Source organism: Pagrus pagrus (assembly GCF_965226575.1).
Source record: "Pagrus pagrus genome assembly, chromosome: 7".
Lineage (NCBI taxonomy): Eukaryota > Metazoa > Chordata > Actinopteri > Spariformes > Sparidae > Pagrus > Pagrus pagrus.
In genome coordinates, this window is record NC_140191.1 from 3,110,410 (window position 1) to 3,132,149 (window position 21,740).

General features: G+C 43.3%; 1 protein-coding gene across 1 annotated transcript; it reads right to left on the reverse strand.

The window, feature by feature from the left end:
- Positions 1-1,496: 1,496 nt before the first annotated feature.
- On the reverse strand, positions 1,497-15,784 carry onecutl (one cut domain, family member, like). Its single transcript, XM_084356936.1, has 3 exons — positions 15,469-15,784; positions 13,635-15,019; positions 1,497-6,817 (listed from the first exon to the last, which is right to left on the reverse strand). The coding sequence occupies exons 2-3, from the start codon at positions 14,665-14,667 to the stop codon at positions 6,507-6,509; spliced, it is 1,344 nt and encodes a 447-aa protein (XP_084213062.1). The 5' UTR covers positions 14,668-15,019; positions 15,469-15,784; the 3' UTR covers positions 1,497-6,506.
- Positions 15,785-21,740: the final 5,956 nt, after the last annotated feature.

Sequence of the window (21,740 nt, forward strand, 5' to 3'; positions counted from 1 at the left end):
AATTGGCTTGTTGGTCAATTTAACTTTTACATGTTACGACAGAAGGAACGCCAAAATCAATACTTGTGTGTCTGGTAAATATCTCTGTCCTGTGCACATGCTGATGCGGTAGTGTATCCTGTACGAGCATGCCTGCAGGCAAGTTGCACTGTCCTGGGCAAGAAGAAAAGCCTTGTGGTAGGTTCCTATTTTCTAGAGACCCTCTCATTGAAGCATTAAGCTGCTGTTACAGAAAGTCCTTTTAAATTAATAGTTTAACAGTTTAGAAAATATGCTTTTTTGAGCAAAGATAGATACCACTCACATCTGCCTAATTAAATGTGAAGCTACAGCCGGAAGCTAAACATAGATTTAAGACTGGGAATGGGGGTCCAAACTAAATGCAAGTGTAAAAAGGGTAACAAAATACTAGCACATCAGTTATTTGATGCATTCATAAACCTGTAAAAACAAAAGGTTGTGTTTTTACAAAAAGATTATGTGCAGCTGGAGGTGCTGCAAAATTTCTTTGTAAACCTTTAGCTGGTGCCAAGTAAGATGTTTCCCTGTGCTATATATTGATTTAAAGCTTTACCGTCTAAAAGTTTAAAGGCTTTTTTATCCTGGAAAGAGAAAAATATTGAATTGTTTTAATCTCTTAAATGCTGCCAGTTCCCAGTTCCACCAGTAGTCCATCCTCAAGAAACCCATGCTTTTATTAGTAAGTATTATTTAAACCCACACAGCTTCACTTTGATTATTAATGGACATCCAAAACCTCTCAAAATACCAAATACTTGGAGCTGAATATGGGGAAAATCTTTATTAAAAAATTTGAAACATCCACCAGTTCACTTTTTCTTCATTCCCAAGAGCAATTCCAATACCTGAACTTTGTGCAGCAACTAATACCAGTTCACTTATTTTTAAATGGCTGCATATGACTAACCCCTGATTTTATGGATGTTCCTAAAGTTACACAAATGGCTTGCCTTTTATGGATACTGGCTACTTGTACAGTAACAAAATCCGTTCCTTGCATACAGGTGTACAGGACACTACTGGTAAGTAGCAGGGTCCTGTTTCTATTATATAAATTACGTGGTGTCAGATCGATGCAGCATTTTCTGGGGCAATTCCGATACTGGTGTCGGAACAACCCTTAAATTTTGAACAGATGATCTGGAAAACTTGCTTTTGATGATGAGAAAGATGTCTATGGTTTTAATTTTTTTCATAGGACATATTTGTAGAGCTGACAGAATAGATGCTAAATCCTAAATATACTCTATAATGTTTAGCAAAGAAGTTACTAAAGCTGTGTTAACATTGGGTAGAATAGCAGGATTCATCGGCGTAGTTTCTTGGATGACTGTAAGCTAATTGAAGAGTATAGTTTAATATCGGATAACAGCAGTTTAAAAAAAACACTGGTGTCAGTGTTGGCCTTTAAAACCCAAAGAGCTTCAACGCTAACACCTCCAACAAGGTCAGAACAAAGTCAACAGAGTACAGTGTTGGGTTACAAATGAGTCATTTTTATTTTTTTAGTGCAACATCACAACAAACAATTTTCACATGAGGTATTCAAAGGGATTTTCTTTAGTTGTTGATACAAAATGTCCCACCATGATTGACGTTTAAAGTGTTGTGTATCTTTTTTTTTTTTTTAAAGCCTTTGGTTGGTTAGCCACATTCATTAGTAAGTCTAACACATGGACAAGAATGGCACGATAAAGCATGGTGGGTCGAGTCCGAGCTGAGGAAACTCAGACTCAAATATAATATTTCCCTCAGCTCTTCCTCGTTTAAAGCTTTTTGTATGGATTTCATTAATTCCTACTTACAACAGTGGGATCGAACAGTATTTCAACTACACTAAACATTTTGGAAAAAACAGGGGTGGGAGGGGTGGCTTACAAATGTGGAAAAATAGCTTCTGTCTCCTCCTACCATTTTTTATTTTGGGATGAGTGCTTGATTCTTGGGCTTTTCTGTTACAGCAAGTCACATGATTTCAGGTTTTTTCGGAAAACAAGGAATAGGCAACGTTGATTACAGCAAGATCCTCCTTGCTTGGATTGTCACCTCCTTCTTTTTTTGGTCTTGAGAATGATTTTCTTTTATATACAGAACATGGATCAATGGGACACTCTAGCATACTGGATTTAAAGCTTTGGCTGGACGGAGGCCTCGTTCGGCTCCTGTAACGGATTGATTCCAGCACATTTGGTTTTGGAGTAAAAGGCATGAAGAAGAGACGGATGGACAGACAAGATAGATAGATAGATAGATAAGACAGACACCCTGACAGGATGGATTCTTTGGTTAAGGAATATCTTTGCCACACAACATCTCACACAGTTGAGGTAGATGGGTAAAGTCTTCATGTACACACAGGGGAGAGGGCAGGGACAGACAGGGGGACACTGGGTTTTACAGAGTCAAAAGACTTCCATCTGAAGACACTGCCTCATGTCAGTTTCTCAGTTCCAGCTCAACATAATACTGTTTTATGCAACATAAATAATCAGCACGCGGAATCCCACTGGTGCTTTTTTGAATCCTCTGAGTGCTACGGTAGCTCTGATAGGGAACTGCTAAAACTACCCATGATACATAATGATTCAGCAGTTACCCATCAATCTTTGGTTGTTTTTTTGGTTTAAACATTATCAAAAAATGTAATTTTTATGAACTTTTTTTTTTCTTTTTTATTCTGAAAGTATATATTGGCTTTCAGTTCTGCTATTTCATTATTTCCACTCCCCTCAGAATTGCTCTGCAATGGCCTCGGCTGCCAGACTTGTTACAGGGTCAAGTTTGTGGTAAACCCACTAGGGGGTGCCGCAGGCTAAGATGGCAATGCAGATCACCTGCAGCAGCCAACTGGATTCATTCCTCCCTCCCTCACCCACTCCCTCCTGCCTCCCCTCTGTAAAGAAAGGGAAGAGCTTCCCTGCTTGACAGGAGCAGAAGGTGGCTCAATACAAAAAGCTCTGTCTCCATTTTAGGCACCCAGTCAGAGAGACAAAGGGAAACCTGAAAGGTGTCACCTCAGCTTTGATACAATGACAGTAGTGAGCAGGGGTCAGCAGAGCAGCCTCCCAGCTCTTTTATTTTTAATTTTTTCCCTCCTGTACAGACCCAACCGCACACCCCCACCACCGCCCCCTTCGCTCTCAGCATGCTTACAATTGTTGCTCATTAAAGTTTAATTCAGCTCCATGCCCCACTACTCCAACACCTCCTACTCCTCAAACAACCCCCCTCCCACCTTTCCTACACACACACCGCTACCACCATCCTCATTCTGGATGATTCAGCCTCCTCTCTGATCTCCCCCGCCCCCTTTGAATGCCCCCTAAAGCCCACAGGTCTGGCCAAGAGCGGACCCCAGACCAGATACCCAGAGAGGAGACGGGATGAAAAAAGCCTCCCCTTTGAAGTCCGAGAAAAAGTCGATGGCCTCTTTCATGACCGCCCGTCTTTCAAGTGCACGCTGTGAAGGGGGCCCCGGCAATCCGCCCCTTCCAACGTTAAAGACAGAGAAAGAGAGAGAACGAGAGAGAACAAGAGTTATATATAGAGAGTGAGAGAGAGAGGGTGGAAAATGGCCAAGCAATCCTTGCCAGTCTTTGGCAGCATTTACACAGGGGTCAGAGAATCAGATCTTGGGTTATTTGCACCTGATTTAGGCATTCACAATGCAAAATGCTGGCAAATCAAATCACCTGTGTCTCTGCAAGTTGCTGGGGAACCCTAAGAATCCCTAGAGAATCTGGAACAAACTCCAAGAACCCCCATATGATCAAGAATGGACCCCAATGCTTTAAGAGGGACAGGGACACACCCTACGAGCTCCAGAAACATTGCAACAATTCTGGGAGATTCCTAGAAGATGGAACAAACTCGTAGATCCTAAAAAATTCAGGGAAAAAGCCTACAAGCCTAAGAGGCCTTGCAATTAAGATCCTTAGAGATCCTTAGAAGATGACAAACAAACTGGAATAACTCCAGAAGGCCAGGGACAAACCCTAAGTTCTTAGAACCATCTGCAAATAAACCCAAGATCTCCAGAAGATGAGGAACAAACCAGAAGAACGCTAGAAGGCCCGGGACAAACCCTAAGACCCTAAAAGGTCAGGAAGACCTTCAGAACCCTGGGCACATAAACCCAAGCTCCCCAGAAGATGAGGAAACACCATAACACACCCCAGAAGACCAGGAACAAACCCTAAAGTCTTTGGAAACTATGGAACAAAGACCCCAGATCTTCAGAAGATGAGGAACACACTTTAAGAACAACGGAGGTCCAGGAACAAACCCTAAGAATCCTCTTGGAACTGAGACAACTGGCAGAAGGGCTTGGCATATGGAGGACGGTGAGATCACACTGAGTTGGACATAGACAGGAGTGTCTGCACTGCACTGGGGAGGGGAGGGGGGGCAAGATAGGGAGATGAGGGGGGGTCACAACCATGCATTTCCCCAGGCAGAACCACAGTACGCATGTTTGCATGTGACCCTGAAGGACTCACACTCTATGGGGCCTTCAGACGGCGCTTTAAGTGGGTCCCCAGACACTTTACACACTCCATCAGATGGCATTGGTCTGAACACAACTTTACAAGCAACCTGTGAACCTATGGGATGCCACATCATAATCGTCATTATTATTATTATTATTGTCATTATTCATAGTATTATTAATTATAAATATTATCACAACATTCAAACAAGCTTTGGCCTTGGCGTTAAGAGCTGACCGCAGAGACATTTGCAAGAGTAAAGAAATCCCCATTATTCTACAAAAAAAAAAAAAAAAAAGAACAAAAAAAAAAGGCCAGGCCTTGAAGATAGAGAGAGATACGTAACATCACTGGGTGGGTCGGGCTGGATCAGGTTGGGATCGGGTACTGGGTTTAGGGATTCAGGCCGTACATTCAGGGAGGCAATGTTAATCTTTGGTATTACGATGGGATTCTACAGCTAAAAGTGCCCATCAGAAAAAAGTCTTCAGTTTCACACAGACATACAGAGCATTGTTAAATAAATACTTACAGTATATAGATAGCATAAATAAATAACGAAATAAATAGAGAGAAAAGAAAAAGGGAAAACAATAAATACACAAATGCAGTAATAAATACATTGATCAGATCAGCAATTGCATTTGAAACGTTCTTGGTTTGATTTAACTATTGGCTATAAGGAGGCATGTTAAAGCCTTTCCTTTGTGGACCAAAAAAATGACCTTGTACGTCAGCAGGGCTGAAACAAACTGCCCTGCACTTCCAACGTGTTTCTATAAATAGAGCGATGTGCTTGAAATCTGTACAAAAAGGGCTGAAAGAATCACATTCCTCCATTTTCTAGACATCTGTAAAAAAAAGATTTCATAATGGAGCAGAGGTGTTTACAGTTGTTTGGAAATGAGTGGAAAAAAATACTACAATGTCACTATACATTGTGTCAGGTGTATCTCTTCCCCGTGGAGCCTTTGTGTTCAAAGGTTGTTTTTCATTTTTTCATTTTTTTTTTTTTTTTGGCTTGATTTTGAGTCAAAAAAATGGCTGTGGAGCTTTCGTTTGGAAGCTCAGTGAGAGTCTTAAAGCTAGACAGTTGCACCAACGAGTCTGTTTTCTGCGTCCTGCTTGTGTTTATTGATTCTGTCCTGGCGTACGGCGAGATGCACTGCGGTTCCCCCTTGAAAACTCTGATTCATTCAAGGCGGGACCCTCTTCGCAAAATACAGGAGGGGCTCCTGTTGTTGGTAAATGATTGACGGCTGGGAGTCACGGACGCTACAGAACCCTCGAGATAATTCCAGGCTCCGAACTTGGAACAACGCCATACAGTCCTGGGAACTATCACCATGGAAACACATGCTAAGAAAAGGGGAATTAGGTTCTTCAGAAAAAAAATGTGATGTAAAAAAAAAAAAAAAAATGCTGTTTCTTCCTCTTTCACCTTGATTCTTGAGGAGAAACAGGACCATAAGAACAATGGGGGAGGATAAACGTCTTTGGATGATGGCGAACACTTTTGATTAAGAAGTTACACAATGGAGCTCTCCAGATGTGAGCAAACGGCACCTCTTGATTCTTCACGTTTGGAGAGATGACTATAGATTTGAAGGTACACCAAAATATGCTTTCTCCTGATTTGTAATACCCTCATTATCTCTAATCTAGATAATCAAAATAATGCAATGAGATGGTGTCTATGTAAGGGTGTGACTCTTCTTTGAGTCAAATCATCTTTGCACCCTTGTCTATACAAGCAGGACCTCACATCCTGCGATCATATCACTCTGGGTATCGCCCCCTTCTATTTCAAGGGAGCGATCAACTTTGGTTTGGGAAAATGCTTCATCTTCATAAAATCATCTATAATAGCTGGCTCCGTCGCTCCTTCTGATAACGAGGAGGACATTTATTACGGCTGATCTCTGCCTAGACCAGTCTATGTGCCCCCTTGCTCCCTCAGTGCCCTCCCCACCGCACCTCCTCGGCGGTCCGTCATCATGCCGTGCTGCAGGACACTGCGGAGGAGGAAACGCTGGAGCCCGAGGAACCCGTGGAGGAGGGACGGCCCTCGTCTGCCCACTTGTTGAGGTTGCGTCGGCGGGCGTTCATGAAGAAGTTGCTGACAGTGGAGAGCTCCAGGCCAAGCTGCTGGGAGATGGTGACCTGCAGCTCTTTGGTCGGGCGGTGGTTCTCCCTGAAGATGGCCAGGAGCGTGCGCCGCTGCAGGTCCGTGAACACCAGCCTGGTGCGCTTCGGGCCCTGGTTGCGCTCCAGCTTGCTCTGCTCCTGCTCCTTCCGCTTGCAGGCTGCAGGCAGATGGATAAAAGATAAATTAAAAAAGGAAAGGGGAAACAGGTTAGCTAACAGACTGGCTGGCTAACTAGGACAAATGGATTAAGCTGAAGGAAAGTGGATTTGCTGAAAGAAAACAGATTAGCTAAGCAACTTTGATTAGTTAAAAGAGATGAATCAGCAACTTGTTTCATTGTGCAGTAAAGGAATCAAGATGTTCAAGCTATCACATCTTATTGCCAGTGAGCTGCTGTAGGCTGCTGGGATAAAACAGATAACTACATCAAGGCCAAAGCTCTTTGTGGTTTTCATTATGCTCATTCCCTTTTGGATAACAGTGTATATTTTTACATGTATCTGGCCTGGAGACAAAGTGCAGAATCTGGTGTCGTCATCCACTGACAATGGCCGTCTTCCAGAAAAATTAATCACATTCAGACAGATGCGCAGATGCACAAGTTCTCTTCTTTTTTTTTTCATTGTAATCATTTTCAGCCCAAATCTTTCACCTTCATTTTTTTTTCGCTGTGATGTAATTTCTGCTCTTTATTTGTTCTAAGAGGGGATAGTTAAATCTATTAGAGTATGAGTGGGTACTGGCTTGAATTCATGCATGTCCGTTTCACATTTTTAATCTGCAATCTACATTCAGAGGCACGACAGACAGCAACACTGAGGCCAAAGCAAAGAGGCAAACTCCGGAGAAATTAAACCATTTACTTCCAGACTAGTAACACACATTAACAACTCCAAACTATGAATTACTTTTTTTTAACATCTTGTAAGTGCAAGTTGCCACATTTTTAGTCAGACTCTACTTTACTTCACATACTGTATATGTATCTGTTATTCAAACTGTAGTCCACAGAGAGTAAAAACAGTCATTATTTCTTGCTAGATTAGCTTGGTGTCAAAAAGGGCCATATTCAAACTTTTTTAAGCGGCGATAGAGGTGATGAAGTCCTCTGGTGTTTTGTTTTTTTAATGTCAGTCTTGCTTACACCAACCAAGGAATATAAACTCAGGGTCTGGGTTAAACACCACTGTAACTGCGGCAGCCAGCCCAATTATATAATCAATATTTCCTCACAAAAAGTCTGAAATTTAAAAAAAAAAAAAATTACTGTGCAAAAGAAGAAAAAAAAAGCCAGTTTTGTTCAGTGAGGAGGAAAAATAGCCTGATGTTTGTGGGCTGAGCTCAGATCCATTTTGAGAATCAGACGAGCATTTTGAATTCAGGCTGCATGTTCCTCTGCATATCCATCGCTGAACCTTTCACCCCTAACACGCTGTAATTCTGTATTTACAGGAAACACAACACCAACCTCTGCCTTTGTGTACCGAGCCAACTTCCCATCCCCTTCCTCCTCCCCACCCCCCCCTCGCTCTCTCTCTCTTTCTCTGTCCATCTCCGTGCACTTCATCTCTTCCCTTTCCCTTAGTGGACACTTCAACATCATTAGTTTCTCATAAAAGTCATTTACATGTGGCGGTAGTGAGTGAGTAATAATCACTTTAGGGGGAACTAATTTATTTTCTATTTAAGGCGGGTTACGTCAGGGGTGAGTGAAACAAGCAGAGTCGGCATTGCCCGGGGTGTTTAGAAGCCTTAAGTGGACTAAAACATATTTGGGAGAGTCGTGCAATTACCTAAATGCACACTTTTAAGAGGTTTCAATCAGCACTGTGCGGTTGAGCGACTGTTTTGCTGATGGTATCAAATGCGTTTCTAAGTGTAAGCACACGACACAACAGGGCGTGCACACCAACACACAAATAAAAACACACACACACACACACACTAAGGGAGGACCAGTGTTGCCGATGCTAGACTTTTTACTGAATGCTGGCCTGGGGGTCTGGAAGCTACAAACCAGAGGTGTACTTTTCTTTTTCCTTTTTGCTAATAATATGAAACAATATTTTCAATATCAACACTATTTTTTATTTAATGCATCTTTAAATTAGGACTTATAATATCCAGGATATTTAACATGATGTTTCAGAAGCGTTCACACCTTCAGAAGAATAAAAATTGCGAGTAACACTGAATCCTTCAACATTTTTTTTTACTGGGGAAAGTCTCAAATTTCATCTTCTCTTACAAAAAGTGAGGAAATGTGCCAAACGGTAAGTTTTTTCTAAACCTGTTTCCAACTCAAATGAACTTTTCCACAGGAAATGATCCAGAAATTAATGTTTCTATTTTGAAATAACACACAAAAAAGCAGAAAGTGGCACAAGAACCGAGAAATATAAATTAGAAAAAATAAAACAGGCTGAAGTAATATCACTGCACTGGAAGATTTCTTCACTTGTTTTAAGAAAACAGGGTTTATGAAACTCCATTATCGACAAAAATGACTTGATTAGAGGGAGATATCTCGCAATAACCTAAAAATCCCATACTTTAGGGCCTAACACACAGAGAGACTCAATCAAAACCACACACGCTACAAACATACATTATATAAACCACAGATGCTGCCGTTTGCTCTCAAAACAGCACTGACAAGATCAATTGATTGGCTTACATGTTCCCATTGAGAAACATCTCACACAGCGAGGGCTGCTGCTGATGTTTACTGTATGACCGGCTCTTCACTCCTCAAACTCACAGCAGCAAATTTTCCCTCATTAGCAGAGCGCTTGAGAAATAAGTGTGACCTTACTGCTGTCTTTTCCACACGAGTGCCATCACAACAGCAGCATCAAGAGCCGGGTGTGTGTGTGCGCGGCGCCGTCAGACTTTGATTGCTCTGACATCCAGCTGAGTTTCTGAAACTTAAGTACTCAACTGGACATGAATAAATCTGGCCGTGATTTCCCTCTGTACGTTCTCCTCTCGAATCATTATCAGAAGGAAATGTTTTGACTCGGGGATGCACTCTTGTCAACTTGAGATTACAGGTGCCTGTTAGCTTTTAGGCATCCAGAGCTCGTTTGCATTTCTGAGAGTTATCGAACCACGTCTCATTAAAATCTGAACAGGCCGAGATGTCAGCAGCATGTCAATATCACTACAAGTGAAATAATTTTTTTTCTCTCTTTTTTTTCAAAAATGCTACATTTTTCACGGGCGTTACACCATCCCCGCCATCAATATTTCTGGGCTGGGGGTTGGGAGGTGGGCTGCAGCTATAGAGGGGATATATACAGTGGTGCACTCTCAGCTCATGTAGTAATGAAAGGAATGACATGATAGTGCTGGCTAGCTTGCTTGTAGTGTGGATTTATGGCTTGTTGGAGGAGTCAGGGTGTCCTGCCGCTCTCCTCCTCCTCCTCCTCCTCCCTTCGCCTCCATCCCATCCTCGGCTCTCTCCCTTACTGACGATCATAACGCCGACCATTAAGTAAATGCTTCCTTATGCTGTAATCATGTGTAAAAGGCTCACAATTACCATGCTATAAATCCCCAACGCTGGGGCTACTCCTGCAGACATAAATATTCCCCTATAGGCTTCTTATGATCGTGGGAACAGCCTCTAATCATGATGTATGCCCCTGTCTCGTGTTGCTGAAACGTGATCGAAAGCCCTTTCCCTACCCCCCGGCGTCTCAGCCTACACCCCCCCTCCCAGCCAGAACACACCCCCCAACCCCTCCCACCCCCCAGCCCCCCCCCAGCCCACCCCCTGCTGATTTCTTGGGCCAGGGGCTGATAGAAATTATTGATTAAATCTGTGCAGCTCAGACTCCTCGACCCACAGAGGCTGGTTAACCCCTTCAGCGCCGGAGTGGGGGGAGCTGCATGAGCCAGATAAAAACAACACAAAACAAAAAAAAAAAAAAACAACAACCCTGTTTGTAAGGTGTTGCGCAGCTCGGGCCACGTCGACCTGTTTACGATTCCTGATATGCAAATGGAATCGGCTTTGACCTTTGAGCCTCGCTAGCAGAATGCGAACTGTACGCAGCGAGAGGTGGACGAGGCTTTGTGGCTTTCATTACTGTGGGGGTGGTGCAGGCACTGGAGCCGACACGTAAACCGCATTGACCTTTCTTATTCATTTAGACCTTTAGTCAAGGGCTTCGGCCATCATCTTTAAAGTTATAGTCTCTGATCCCCCCCCCACCACCACCACCACCTCCTCGACTTTAAGTGTCGGAGCATGGCTGTGTAGTCTTTATCCTGCCTTCTTCTCTGACTAAATCCTGATTGCCTCCTCCACAGCCTGAGGTTGGGCTAGAGATGCATCTCATATACAGCACAGTAATCCATAGAGTATACGCACACACACACACACACAAACACACACACACACACACAAAAACACAAGATACTGCGGATAAATCCCAGGGATCACCTCCTCCGTGTTTAGCAAAATGTCTCTGCAGAAAGACAATTATTGGAAAAGACAAAATGGCAGCAACTTCATTCCATAATTACCGTGCATCTGGCTGAGAGCTCTGCAGCCCTCCGCATAGAAGAGACACAGTTATGGAAATAATACGGGGCTGCTGGCTGACACTGAAGGGGCCTTCTATGTATTTAAGCGAGTGCTGCATTAGGGAGGATCATCTTAAAACTTGAGGCGTGAAGCAGAGAGCACTTGAGCTATCTTCAGACTGGGGAGCACAGGGCACCGCGCATTCTAATTCCAGTCTCGATTTGCCGATGCGGCCGAGGTGTGTGTGGGCAAGGCGTGCTGCTCTTTCCCATGGAAATCAATAGAGGCTTGTAATTAAACAAAAGGGGGTTGGCCAGGGGGGGGAAAAAACAACAACCCCCCCTTCGGAAAGTAGGTTATGTAGAAAAGTGCCGAGCTGTCCAAACTGTGGCTTTGCCAAGAACTAAATATGCAATTTCAGAGTGTGTGGGAGCAGCGAGAGAGGAGCATTGTCAAACATTAGCACACTTCTCTGTGTAGGGACTTTAATTTTTTATGAGTCTGATTGATCCGCTGCTCTGACTTGGAAGGGCCGGCTCGTTAAAATAATGTTTGTGTTTGTAAAAGATGAAGAAACAAGGATGCTGGAAATAAAAAGAAGGAATGATTGATGATTAGGATTCTGCTCACACGAACAAAGGGCTGTTTTTATCATGAGGCAGATTAGGGTTTTTGTGTGACAGGAAGAGGCCATTTTTTGCATACAAAGCACTCACACGCCGCGGGATTGGATTAATCAAACCCACATTTTCTGTCAAATTACAGAACAAAACCAGGAGATAAGTCATCTTTAGATAAGAGGTTTTGGGGTGTGATTGTTGTAACGTTTTGCTGAATGGAGGATGTACACATGTGCTCTCAGAGCCGAACAATCAAAGATCAATAATTGTGAAGGGATTGCAAGAGTGCACAATCATTACCTATGAACCCTATTGTGTTGTTGGGCTTAATCAGTCGAGGTGCTGACAGAGAGCGAGAAGCAGTGATCAACTGGGCAGGCTCACACACACGTACTGCTCACAGACCCCCGCAGTGAGCAGACCACTTGCATACACACACACACACACACACACACACACACACACACACACACACACACACACTCGTCTATGCTCGTCTCATATTACTGTGTTCACTTGGATCTCTTTCTGTGCTCCGTGTATCAGATGGGCCCTCGGTCCCTGTGGAGGGACAACACTGTAACACGGCACTGTACAGCGTGCTGTCGTGTCTTCAATCCACATCCCCAAAGAATATTAAATGTCAAGCAGCAGATTACAATGTGCCTTTCAAAAAAAAAAAAGAAAGAAATCTTTACCCTGTTAAATCCGTATAAATGCGACTGCGCCTACAACAAATGATTTTTGTGCCTTTACATTCATTTCTTTATTTTAGTAAGGTTCATAAAATTGTGAAAAATGTAAAAAAAATCACAAGTTCTTCGAGCCAGTAGTGACGTCTTCAAAATGCTTATTTTGAGTCCAACACCCCAAATTTATTGAATTTACAATTATATAAAACACAAAAAGGAAGCAGATGTTTAGCTTTTTTTTTTTTTGCTTCATGAGTGAATCGTATTAACTGACAATAAAACAGATGTCAACTTATTATCTGTCCCTCGACTAATCGATTCAGCACTAAGGATCACATGCGCCTCCAGTTAAGCAACATCCTCTTGTTTATCCAGATATGAAGAATCTCACAAAACCTGCGAGGTGCTGTGCCTCCGAGCAGGAACAACATTTGTATTTAGCCTCGCAGTAATTGCCTCGGTGACGACGTTGATAAAAGACGTCTGGCAAAGGCTCAAGTCTAATTTGCATCAGCTACCTTGCCAACTCAACTTCAGCCGCGCGCTGAGCAGATATAAATCACTGCTCGAATTAATCAATCGCTCCAGAATGGCATATCTGCACAAATTATTTTGTGGGCTCAAAAGCGATTAAATTGCCAACCGATGCTCACACTGATCTTCATGGTTCATTTGAGAGGAGGGCAAATGTCTGTGGCTTTTTTATTGTAGCTACTGTACAAATCAATAGGAGCTGTTTGGGAGCAAAGTAAACAAAGGAACGGCACATATGGCCCTTTCTTACTCAAACTGTCCTCAATATGCTGCTAAGTTCTGATTATCCAGGCTGTTGAGACAATAGACGAACCAGTAACACATTCACAGCGGTGTGAAGAAGGGAAACATCAGTATGATGCTTTTCCTTTTCCTCATGTCTCAACCTGAGCTGCATACTGATTTGCTGGAGAGGAGAATTTTTTTGGAAGACATGGAGAAGGAAGGTGTTTGGGGAAAACAAGGGGAGAGAGTGGGTCTGTTTGTTGTTGTGGTTTCTGTATGAGCATGAGTGTGTGTACGTACATATGTGTGTGTGTGTGTGTGTGTGTGTGTGTGTGTGTAAGGCAGATAGAGAGTAAAGCCAGATCTTACCCTCCAGCCGGAGCGAGGCCATTCTTTGAAACTCGGGCTCCTGGAGCCAGCGGGACATCCTCTTAAAGGTCTCGCGGCCGGACTTGAGCTTGCCCCAGGGCTTGGGGTTCCTCAGGAGGTCAGACAGGGTGCCCTGTGACCTACACAGAACCCTCTCGGCGAAGATGGCCTGGGGGATGCTGTACCTCTTCAGCTCGGTGATGATCCTCTGGGCCACATCCCTGGTGTTGATCTCCTCCCCGCCGCCTCCGCCGCCCGGCAGCTTGCCATCGCCGGGCGAGGACGAGGCAGACGATGAGTGCAGGTGCTCGGCCATCTTGGAGGCCTGCTGGCTTGGGTGATGGTGGGGCTGGTAGTGCTGGCTGTAGATGTGAGGGTGGTGGCTGGGGGCGTGCTGGTGAGCCTCCATTTTGTTCAGCTGATGCCCCACTGACACATCGCCTCCTCCAAGGCCTGGTGGTGACATCTCGCGTCCAAAATCCGATGTCCTGCAGAAGATGCTCCCCCCATGGACGTCATACCCACCGTGGAGCATCTGGCCGCCATTGCCGTTGGGGCTGTTGCCCAAGCTGCCGTAGCCGTGCATGGAGGAGCCCAGACCTGCACCCGTGGTGGGGGGCGACAGGGTTTGGGTCATGGCCAGGTCCTTGCCGTATGGGTTGTAGAAGTTGGTGCTGAGGTGTGCTCGGTCCTCACGCATGAGGGTAAAGCTGCCGATGACGTTGCTGACTGGGAGGCAGGGGTGGTGATGGTGGTGGTGGTGGAACTTGTCGTCGAAGGGCTGCAGGGGTGTCAGGGTGGTGTAGGTGCTGCCAGTGCTGGACGGGGAGTCGCCGCTGTAGCCCAGTGCCGACATGGAGTGGTCGAAGCCCGGGGGACGTGTCTCGGGCTCCAGAGACATGGAGGGGCCCCCGAGGGAAGGCCTGGGGAAAGCAGCTGAAAGGTCCCGCGAGTGCAGCATGGCCCGGCCGTCCTGGCTGTGAACCAGGTCAGCGTGGCTGTGGAGGGACATCTCCTCTAGACTCCCATCCATCTTCAGTTTCAACAAATAAATGTGTGTTTCTGGCCCCTGCGTGTTGTTGCTCTCCTCTTGTTATTGTTGTTCAGCAGCCGGGGCTAACAGTCTGGAAGGTCTCTTGTTACACCAGACTATGGATTTATTGATTTGTGAATTAATTGATTTCCGGGCTTATGGGGTGTCTAATTAATTATCTGATAACGTTAAGTACTGTCTTCAAACTCCCTCAAACTCCCAGAAAAACGAGTTTGCAACAGCATCGGGAGCTTTAACTGTGATTTTTATTCGCACTTGTGCATCAGCACTCTGCTCTCTTGTCTCTTTGGTTGCTCAGCTGTGTTCCTCGGCAGAAGCCTCGCTTTTGTGCCTGCGTGAGACAAGACAGGCGCTGTTACTCCGCTGGATTTAAACTTTCATCGTCACAGAGAAGCAAAAACAGCCGAAAAACGTTTCTCCAACACTATTTCACTCTGTATATTTCAAACAGAAACAATAATAGAAGCATTTTAGTCATTTTTTTACCTCTCACATCCCGCGGAACAGACTAAAAAAAACACACCGATAACCGTGTTTTAATCACTTCAACCAAACCTCATTTTTTTGGGGAACATTTTATCTTCTTATGCAAAGTTATGAATACAAGCAGCAGCGCGCATGCGAGGGCAGCTGGACATTACCGGTGCGTTTTTTTTTTTTGTTGCATATTTACATCACATGCAATGAATCTGAGCGAAATTACCAAACATGATGGCGACACAGAGACATTACATATATCGACGCGTGTGCGTTTTTTAAAAAGAGGCTCCAAAATCCTACCTTTTTTATTATCCACTTCTCAGAGCGCGTCCGCGGCTGTTGTCCGTCCTGTGCATGTCTCCGATTGTGTCGCCGAGCAGCCCTGCAGATTCACACAATTGGTCCGCTGCGCCCCGGGGTGCTACATTCACCAAAAAACCAGAGTGCAAAAAAAAATAACCATCTGCGGTGAAAAGACGGATCTCTCTCGGTTCTCTCAGCTCCCGTTTCTCGGTCTTTGTTTTCCCACTCTCCCCCCAAAAAAATCTCCGGGTCTAGCCTCGTTTTTTCGCTCTACACTAGCAGCTCTCCTCTTTTTCTTTCATTATCTCGTGAGATTTTCCTCCTCCCTCTGCCTGCCACTTCATCGATCTCACCACCAACTCTTTCTCCTTCTCCTCCTCCTCCTCCTCCTCCCCCTTGCTCACATTGACTCTCTGCTTTCAGTGCGTCACGGCCTTAAAAATCTGACAGATGTGCGATGAAATTCCTACTCCAATTAACCCTTTCTCTCCGGGGGGAGGGAGGGAGGGAGGGAGGGGAGGGGGGTGACGGGGCGGGGGAGGTGCGGAGGTGGAGATGCTCCCTTTTCTCATAACCCCACAGGTTAAGTCTTCTTCAGCTGATTGCATGCAAAAAAAAAAACAACTTATGAATTGTGTGCGCGCATCCTGGTCATTCTGCTGCGCTCGGCTGTTTATTGGATCTGATCAATGGATTTTCACAAGCTGCAACTAATGTCGCTCAGTTCTTCTTTATGTAACAAGTGATGCTGTTGCTGCTGTTTGTCACCGTCAACAATCATCTCTGAGGTGGAGATGCGATGAGTTATAGCTGGATAATACACAAGAAATTCAGGGTTCTTTGTTTTTATTATGATGTTTTTTTTTATTATTAGAATTTTACTTTAATTTCTAATTTCTGGTCTCACCTCAGGACTGGACCAGGAGGCCCTGAGATGATTTTAAAGAACGAATTAAGGATGAATATGCAATTATGTAGATCGCCTCAGTAACTTATTGACTCCAGAGGGGGGAGAGAAAAAAATCTATCCATCTACACTCTGCTGTGCGCCATCCTCTCACCAGGCCACATCCTGTTGTTTCTTCCCCTTTTAGTGCCAAACAGTCCAGAATCATTCTGCACCCATTTTTATTTATGTATTTATTTATTTCTTGGTTGCTCCTGTTTAACCTTTTAGGAGTAAAACGCTGTCAAGTGACGCTCGTGTTTAAGACCAGCTCTTAATCAGCACTCAGCTCGTGGCTCCATCCACTCACACAGACAACACTTCAGCCCGGAAAGTCCCTCAACGAGATCAATGCGACCCATTTTTTTTTTTTCCCCCAGAAGACCCTCGACCTGCTGCTGCAGCACCGAGCACACACACACACTGCAGGCCCAGTCTACTGGAGGCGTGTGCGTGTGCAAGAGTGTCCAATTAATGCCATTTTTGGGTTCATTTAACGCGCAATAAATATGGCTGGATTAGTGTCTAACTTTTGAGTATGTGCGTGACTTTATGATGATTTTGTGCGTGAGAGCGCGAACACATACCCTATGCTTTGTGTGCACGTTTGCTTTACGTGATATCGGTGTCCATTTATGTGCACCGGCGCCTGTGAGAAGCGTAAATATACATCTAGTCTACGTGGTCAGGGCCCGTGCGTGCACGTTCGCGCGCCTCAGCGAGGAAACGCGCAGACAGACAGAAGCAGGGAGGCAGAGCGCATACTAATCATATCTGTCTGTCAGTTTAATTTTCAGAGATGAGCAGTTCTGGCGTTTGGAAACAGCGGAGCGGTGCGCGGTGTGGGACCGCCGGCTTCCCGGAGCAGATGCTGCCCTATCGATCCGCCCCGCGCGCAGCCTGCACGGAGGGATGCGTGTATGGATGGCGAGTAGCTGGAGGTAAAAAATGGTCAACGGCTACAGAGCGAAAATAAAAGGTCCTTTTGGAAGTAGGGGTGAAAGTTCACCTTCTGTGGCTGAAAAATCCGAGAAGCAAGGCTGACACCCGAGCTGAGAGCCCCCCCCCCAACTTTTTTACACTGCGGGCCTGCAGAGAAACTGACACCCGGCGGGGTGTGCGGGGTCTGGGTTTGTCAACCTAGAGCCACTTATAATCTCATACTGGAAAAAGGCATCCACTCATGCGTAATGAGGGGAAATATATTCACATTCCTCCCAGTTAACAGATGAATTTAACCGCACAAGAAGCTCAGGATGTTGTGTCGTGAGGCCATTTAGCTGCTCTCATCCAGACTCACTGTCCTCACAGCAGGATCAGCAACATTACAGCCAAAGCATTTACATTTACAGACATTTACTGCTGATGCTCTCAGAGGGACGTTACAGTGAGAGACAGTAGAAAGCTTCAAAACCTCCCATTACCAACACAGGCCATAAATAAACCGAGGAATACTTCGCATTTGAGCCATTTAGCCGGAGCTCTCATCCAAAGTGACTTTCAATATGGCGAGCGCAGAATAAGCTTTTAATCTAAAGCCAATACTGAGCGTGTTTAGATTTGAGGCATTTAGCTGATGCTCTCATCCTGAGGGACGTGTACGGCCGCGTCAAATCCCGCAGCACAATATTACAAGCGGGCCAATAGCGAGGAGGTCAGGGGTCAGGGGACATCGGTGTGACCTTAAAATGACCATTCACGTGCTGGGAAATGAATAAAAATCAGGAGAAGGAGAGGCAGAACATTTTTTTATTTATATGGTGAGAAATGAGAACAAGGGATGAGGATGGTGACTCGTCAAGATTCATACATTCATATTTTATTAGTAGAAAATAAAAGATAAGCAGGAGCGTGGTGTTTTTGGACGCGCAGTGCATGCTGGGCCCCCCAAAGGCCTGCAAGCATCCCCGAGCTGCAGCAGCAGCAGCAGCAGCAGGACGGAGAGAAATGCAACATTATTCATCCACTGTACTCTCGGACCACTTTACGCCCCCCAAATCTGCTGTTTAATCACCGAGCAAACGTGATCACTTATTGGGAAATGATAATGGATGGGGCGCACGCGCGGGGTTGCATGAGATATTGACTTCCTGTTTACAGCAGCCAAAAATAAATAAATAAATAACAAATAAACAGAATCTAAATGACGGGTCCATCAGGGAAGAAGAACCTGATCTGGAGGATTAGAAACAGCTTCCTTCTGTTTCTGATTTCTTCACTAAGATGGAGGAAAAAAAGCTCCCAGACATCAACATGATTATTTATTTATTTTCAAAATATAATAAAAAATAATAGTCGTCATTTTTTTATAGAACAGACAGATAATGATGATGTTGGTGCTGCAGGATGTTTGATTCTGACTCTAAATGGGTCGTTTTGTTTTCATCTAATCTGGATAATATCCTCTGCATTATTTAATCACACACACACACACACACACACACACACACAGACACACACACACACACACTGTAATGAGTGGTTAACATGTCATCTGAAACCCAAATCACGCAGGTTCACTCTGCCTTTTTCTGCCTCTGCAGTGTGTGAGTGAGTGTGTGTGTGTGTGTGTGTACAGTAGCCTACATTTATATATACACACACACACACACACTCTTTCACACAGTCACATATATAGATACCGTACATTATATAATACACACAAAACACAGAACACAGTTAATTTCCCACGTTATTTATTGTCTACATCACATATAATAACACAGAATACAGCACGTGTTGGACAGTCAGTGTTTTAAACTCTTATTTTGAAAAGCAAAGATGGCGCATTTAAAAAAAAAACATCATTAGAAGTTTGAATCTTTTTTTTTTTACTTTTGTGACACAAATCAGCTCAACACAAAAACACACACACTGAAGTCAAACTTCAACAGGAGTAAAACATAAATAAATAAATACAAATAAATTCAGTGCTGAAATAAAAACTCCAGGTGGGAAAACTTCCTGACAGGAAGTTAAAGATGGGCTAAATGAATCGTTTTCAGCAGTTGTTCTCATTATATTCTTTCACTGTATCATTTATAACTTCTTATATGTTATATATAATTTTAGGACCTTCACCTCCGTTACTGTGAACTCCTGCTGTAGCTCACAGCCTCCATATGTTGTTGCGTAAAAGTACTTTACCTTGTGTACCATCGTGCCGAATGTGACAAAAAATAAAATAACTGTAGTCAAACTTCAGGTGTCAGTTTGTGACGCAGGACAGTGAAACACAACAAACACAGTGTCATCGACCTATCAGCGTTCACAACACACGCACGTCCCTCGTGTCCACATGTGTTAAACACAAAAACAACAGTGTAAGTTTCGGTTGCTACAACTGATAAAATAATAATTTAGAAGAAAAAAAAATCTGAATCAACTTTATTCACCAGCTGAATTTGTTCTCGCAGCGTCTTTGAGGTTAATTTGTATTTTTTAATTCAATAATATTTCATAACATTGACTTCACAGCCTGTAGAAGCGCTTTGGTGTTTGTGCGATCATTTATTTTCTTTTTATCAAATTTGAAAATGAAAAATGTGCAGCAGAGATATAAAGATGGAGGAAAACTTTTATTGGAGGAGCTGCAGGTGTGAAGTGAAACTCTACAGATATGATTTTAAACTCTTACATTGTTATAAACATCTGTAAAATATCTGTGATTACTTTTATTATTTTTATTATTATTATTTTATTTTTAGCTTTCTGTAGGACACAATGTTGAAAGTGGATCATTATTGAGTCTTTATTTTAACGCTATGAACTTTGAAATATAAATATATTTCGAGTAGAAGCAGGTAACCAGCAGTGCTACAATGCATCTGTCAATATTAATTATTTGAACATATATAAACGGTTGTTTGTATGTTTAATTGCAGAAAAGACTAAAGTGACAATATAAATAAAACTATGTGAAAAAGATAAATTAGAGAATTATATTCTGATATTAAAAAATAAAATGTTTTAATGCTTTTATTTTTCGTTATGAATCGAAAGCAGCCTTTAGACGTTTCAACAGTTAAACTACACACAGCATCATGCAGCTAATGAAACTGTGCTACTTTGACACTCTTCTGTTTTCTCTCTCGTTGTCAACTCCCCCTTTTTTTTTTTTATTTCTCTCCCACCTCTAACCAATCGATAAAATCAATTATTACCACGAGACCTGGCGTTACACAGATCACAATGTGAATAATCCATAACTGAATTAATTTGAGCGGATTACATCTGAAAGGAAAAGAAAGAAAAAAGCGAACCAAATTAATAATAATAATGACCGTGATGATGATGATGATGATGATAACAATAATGTGAGAAATTAGCATCGATGGAAAAAAAAAAAAAAAAGCAGCATATTGACTGTGAACCTGCAGGACTGACTGTGCGACATAAATATTGATGATTGGGAGGTTTAAAGGGGCTTTAATCAGTCTGATCTGATCTGTTATGCAACATAAAAATAATAATGATTAACATGAGGCACATGGATCATGAACCCTCTTAGTAAACACACATGTAACCTGCAGCCACATGTCTCCACGCAGGGCCTGCTGTGCATCTGCATGGGCAGCGTGTGGCCTGCTGCACACACACACACACACACACACACACACACACACACACCTCTACCTGCATATTTCTCACACAGCTCATTAAGTGTATTTTATATTTAAGTTAAAGCAAAAATATCTAAAGAAATCATTGTATATCATATCTGAATGATTCCATATTTGCCTGACAATCGATTTTTCCTCTAAGATGAGCTCCAATTCAAAAGTCCCTTTAAAAAAAGTACAATTATAAGATTAAGTAAAAAAAAACACTGTAGCTGTTTGCAGGACAGACTTGGAGCTCTGTAACAGTGAATGAATGATAATCACATTATTTTTTTTTTTCCTCCCCTCTATTATTTGCAGGTTTTAGTTGCAGTAATGATCGTGTACGCCGTGATGTGGAACTTTGACTTCGCAGCGTGAATAATGTTATTATCGATCATATCTGGATTAATGCAAATTCCACTCGTTTAATTCACTGGATTTTCGCCTCCTGTGCAGATGAGCCAATAATGCGTTACGGCGGCGAGAACTGGAGGGGAGAGAGGAAAAAAAATAAAAACTAGTTTCACCTGCAAGAATCCAACCTTCACATGAGGGGGGGATATTTCTGAATATTTAATTGATGAGTGTTTGTTTGCTACATTAGTTTAATGATCTTCTGAATGCATTAAATTGTCTAAAATATCGCTGCAGGGACATTTTTTTTTTTTTTTTGCTTTAGTAAAAAAATAAAAGCTTTAATTCTTATGAAGTTCTTCATT

What these genes read in the sequence shown, in the direction of transcription:
- onecutl (XM_084356936.1), bottom strand. Translation starts at nt 14,667, where the DNA reads ATGGATGGGAGTCTAGAGGAGATGTCCCTCCACAGCCACGCTGACCTG. An exon ending in GGCCTCGCTCCGGCTGGAGG is followed by an intron (nt 6,818 to 13,634) that starts GTAAGATCTGGC and finishes ATCTGCCTGCAG; the next exon opens with CCTGCAAGCGGAAGGAGCAG.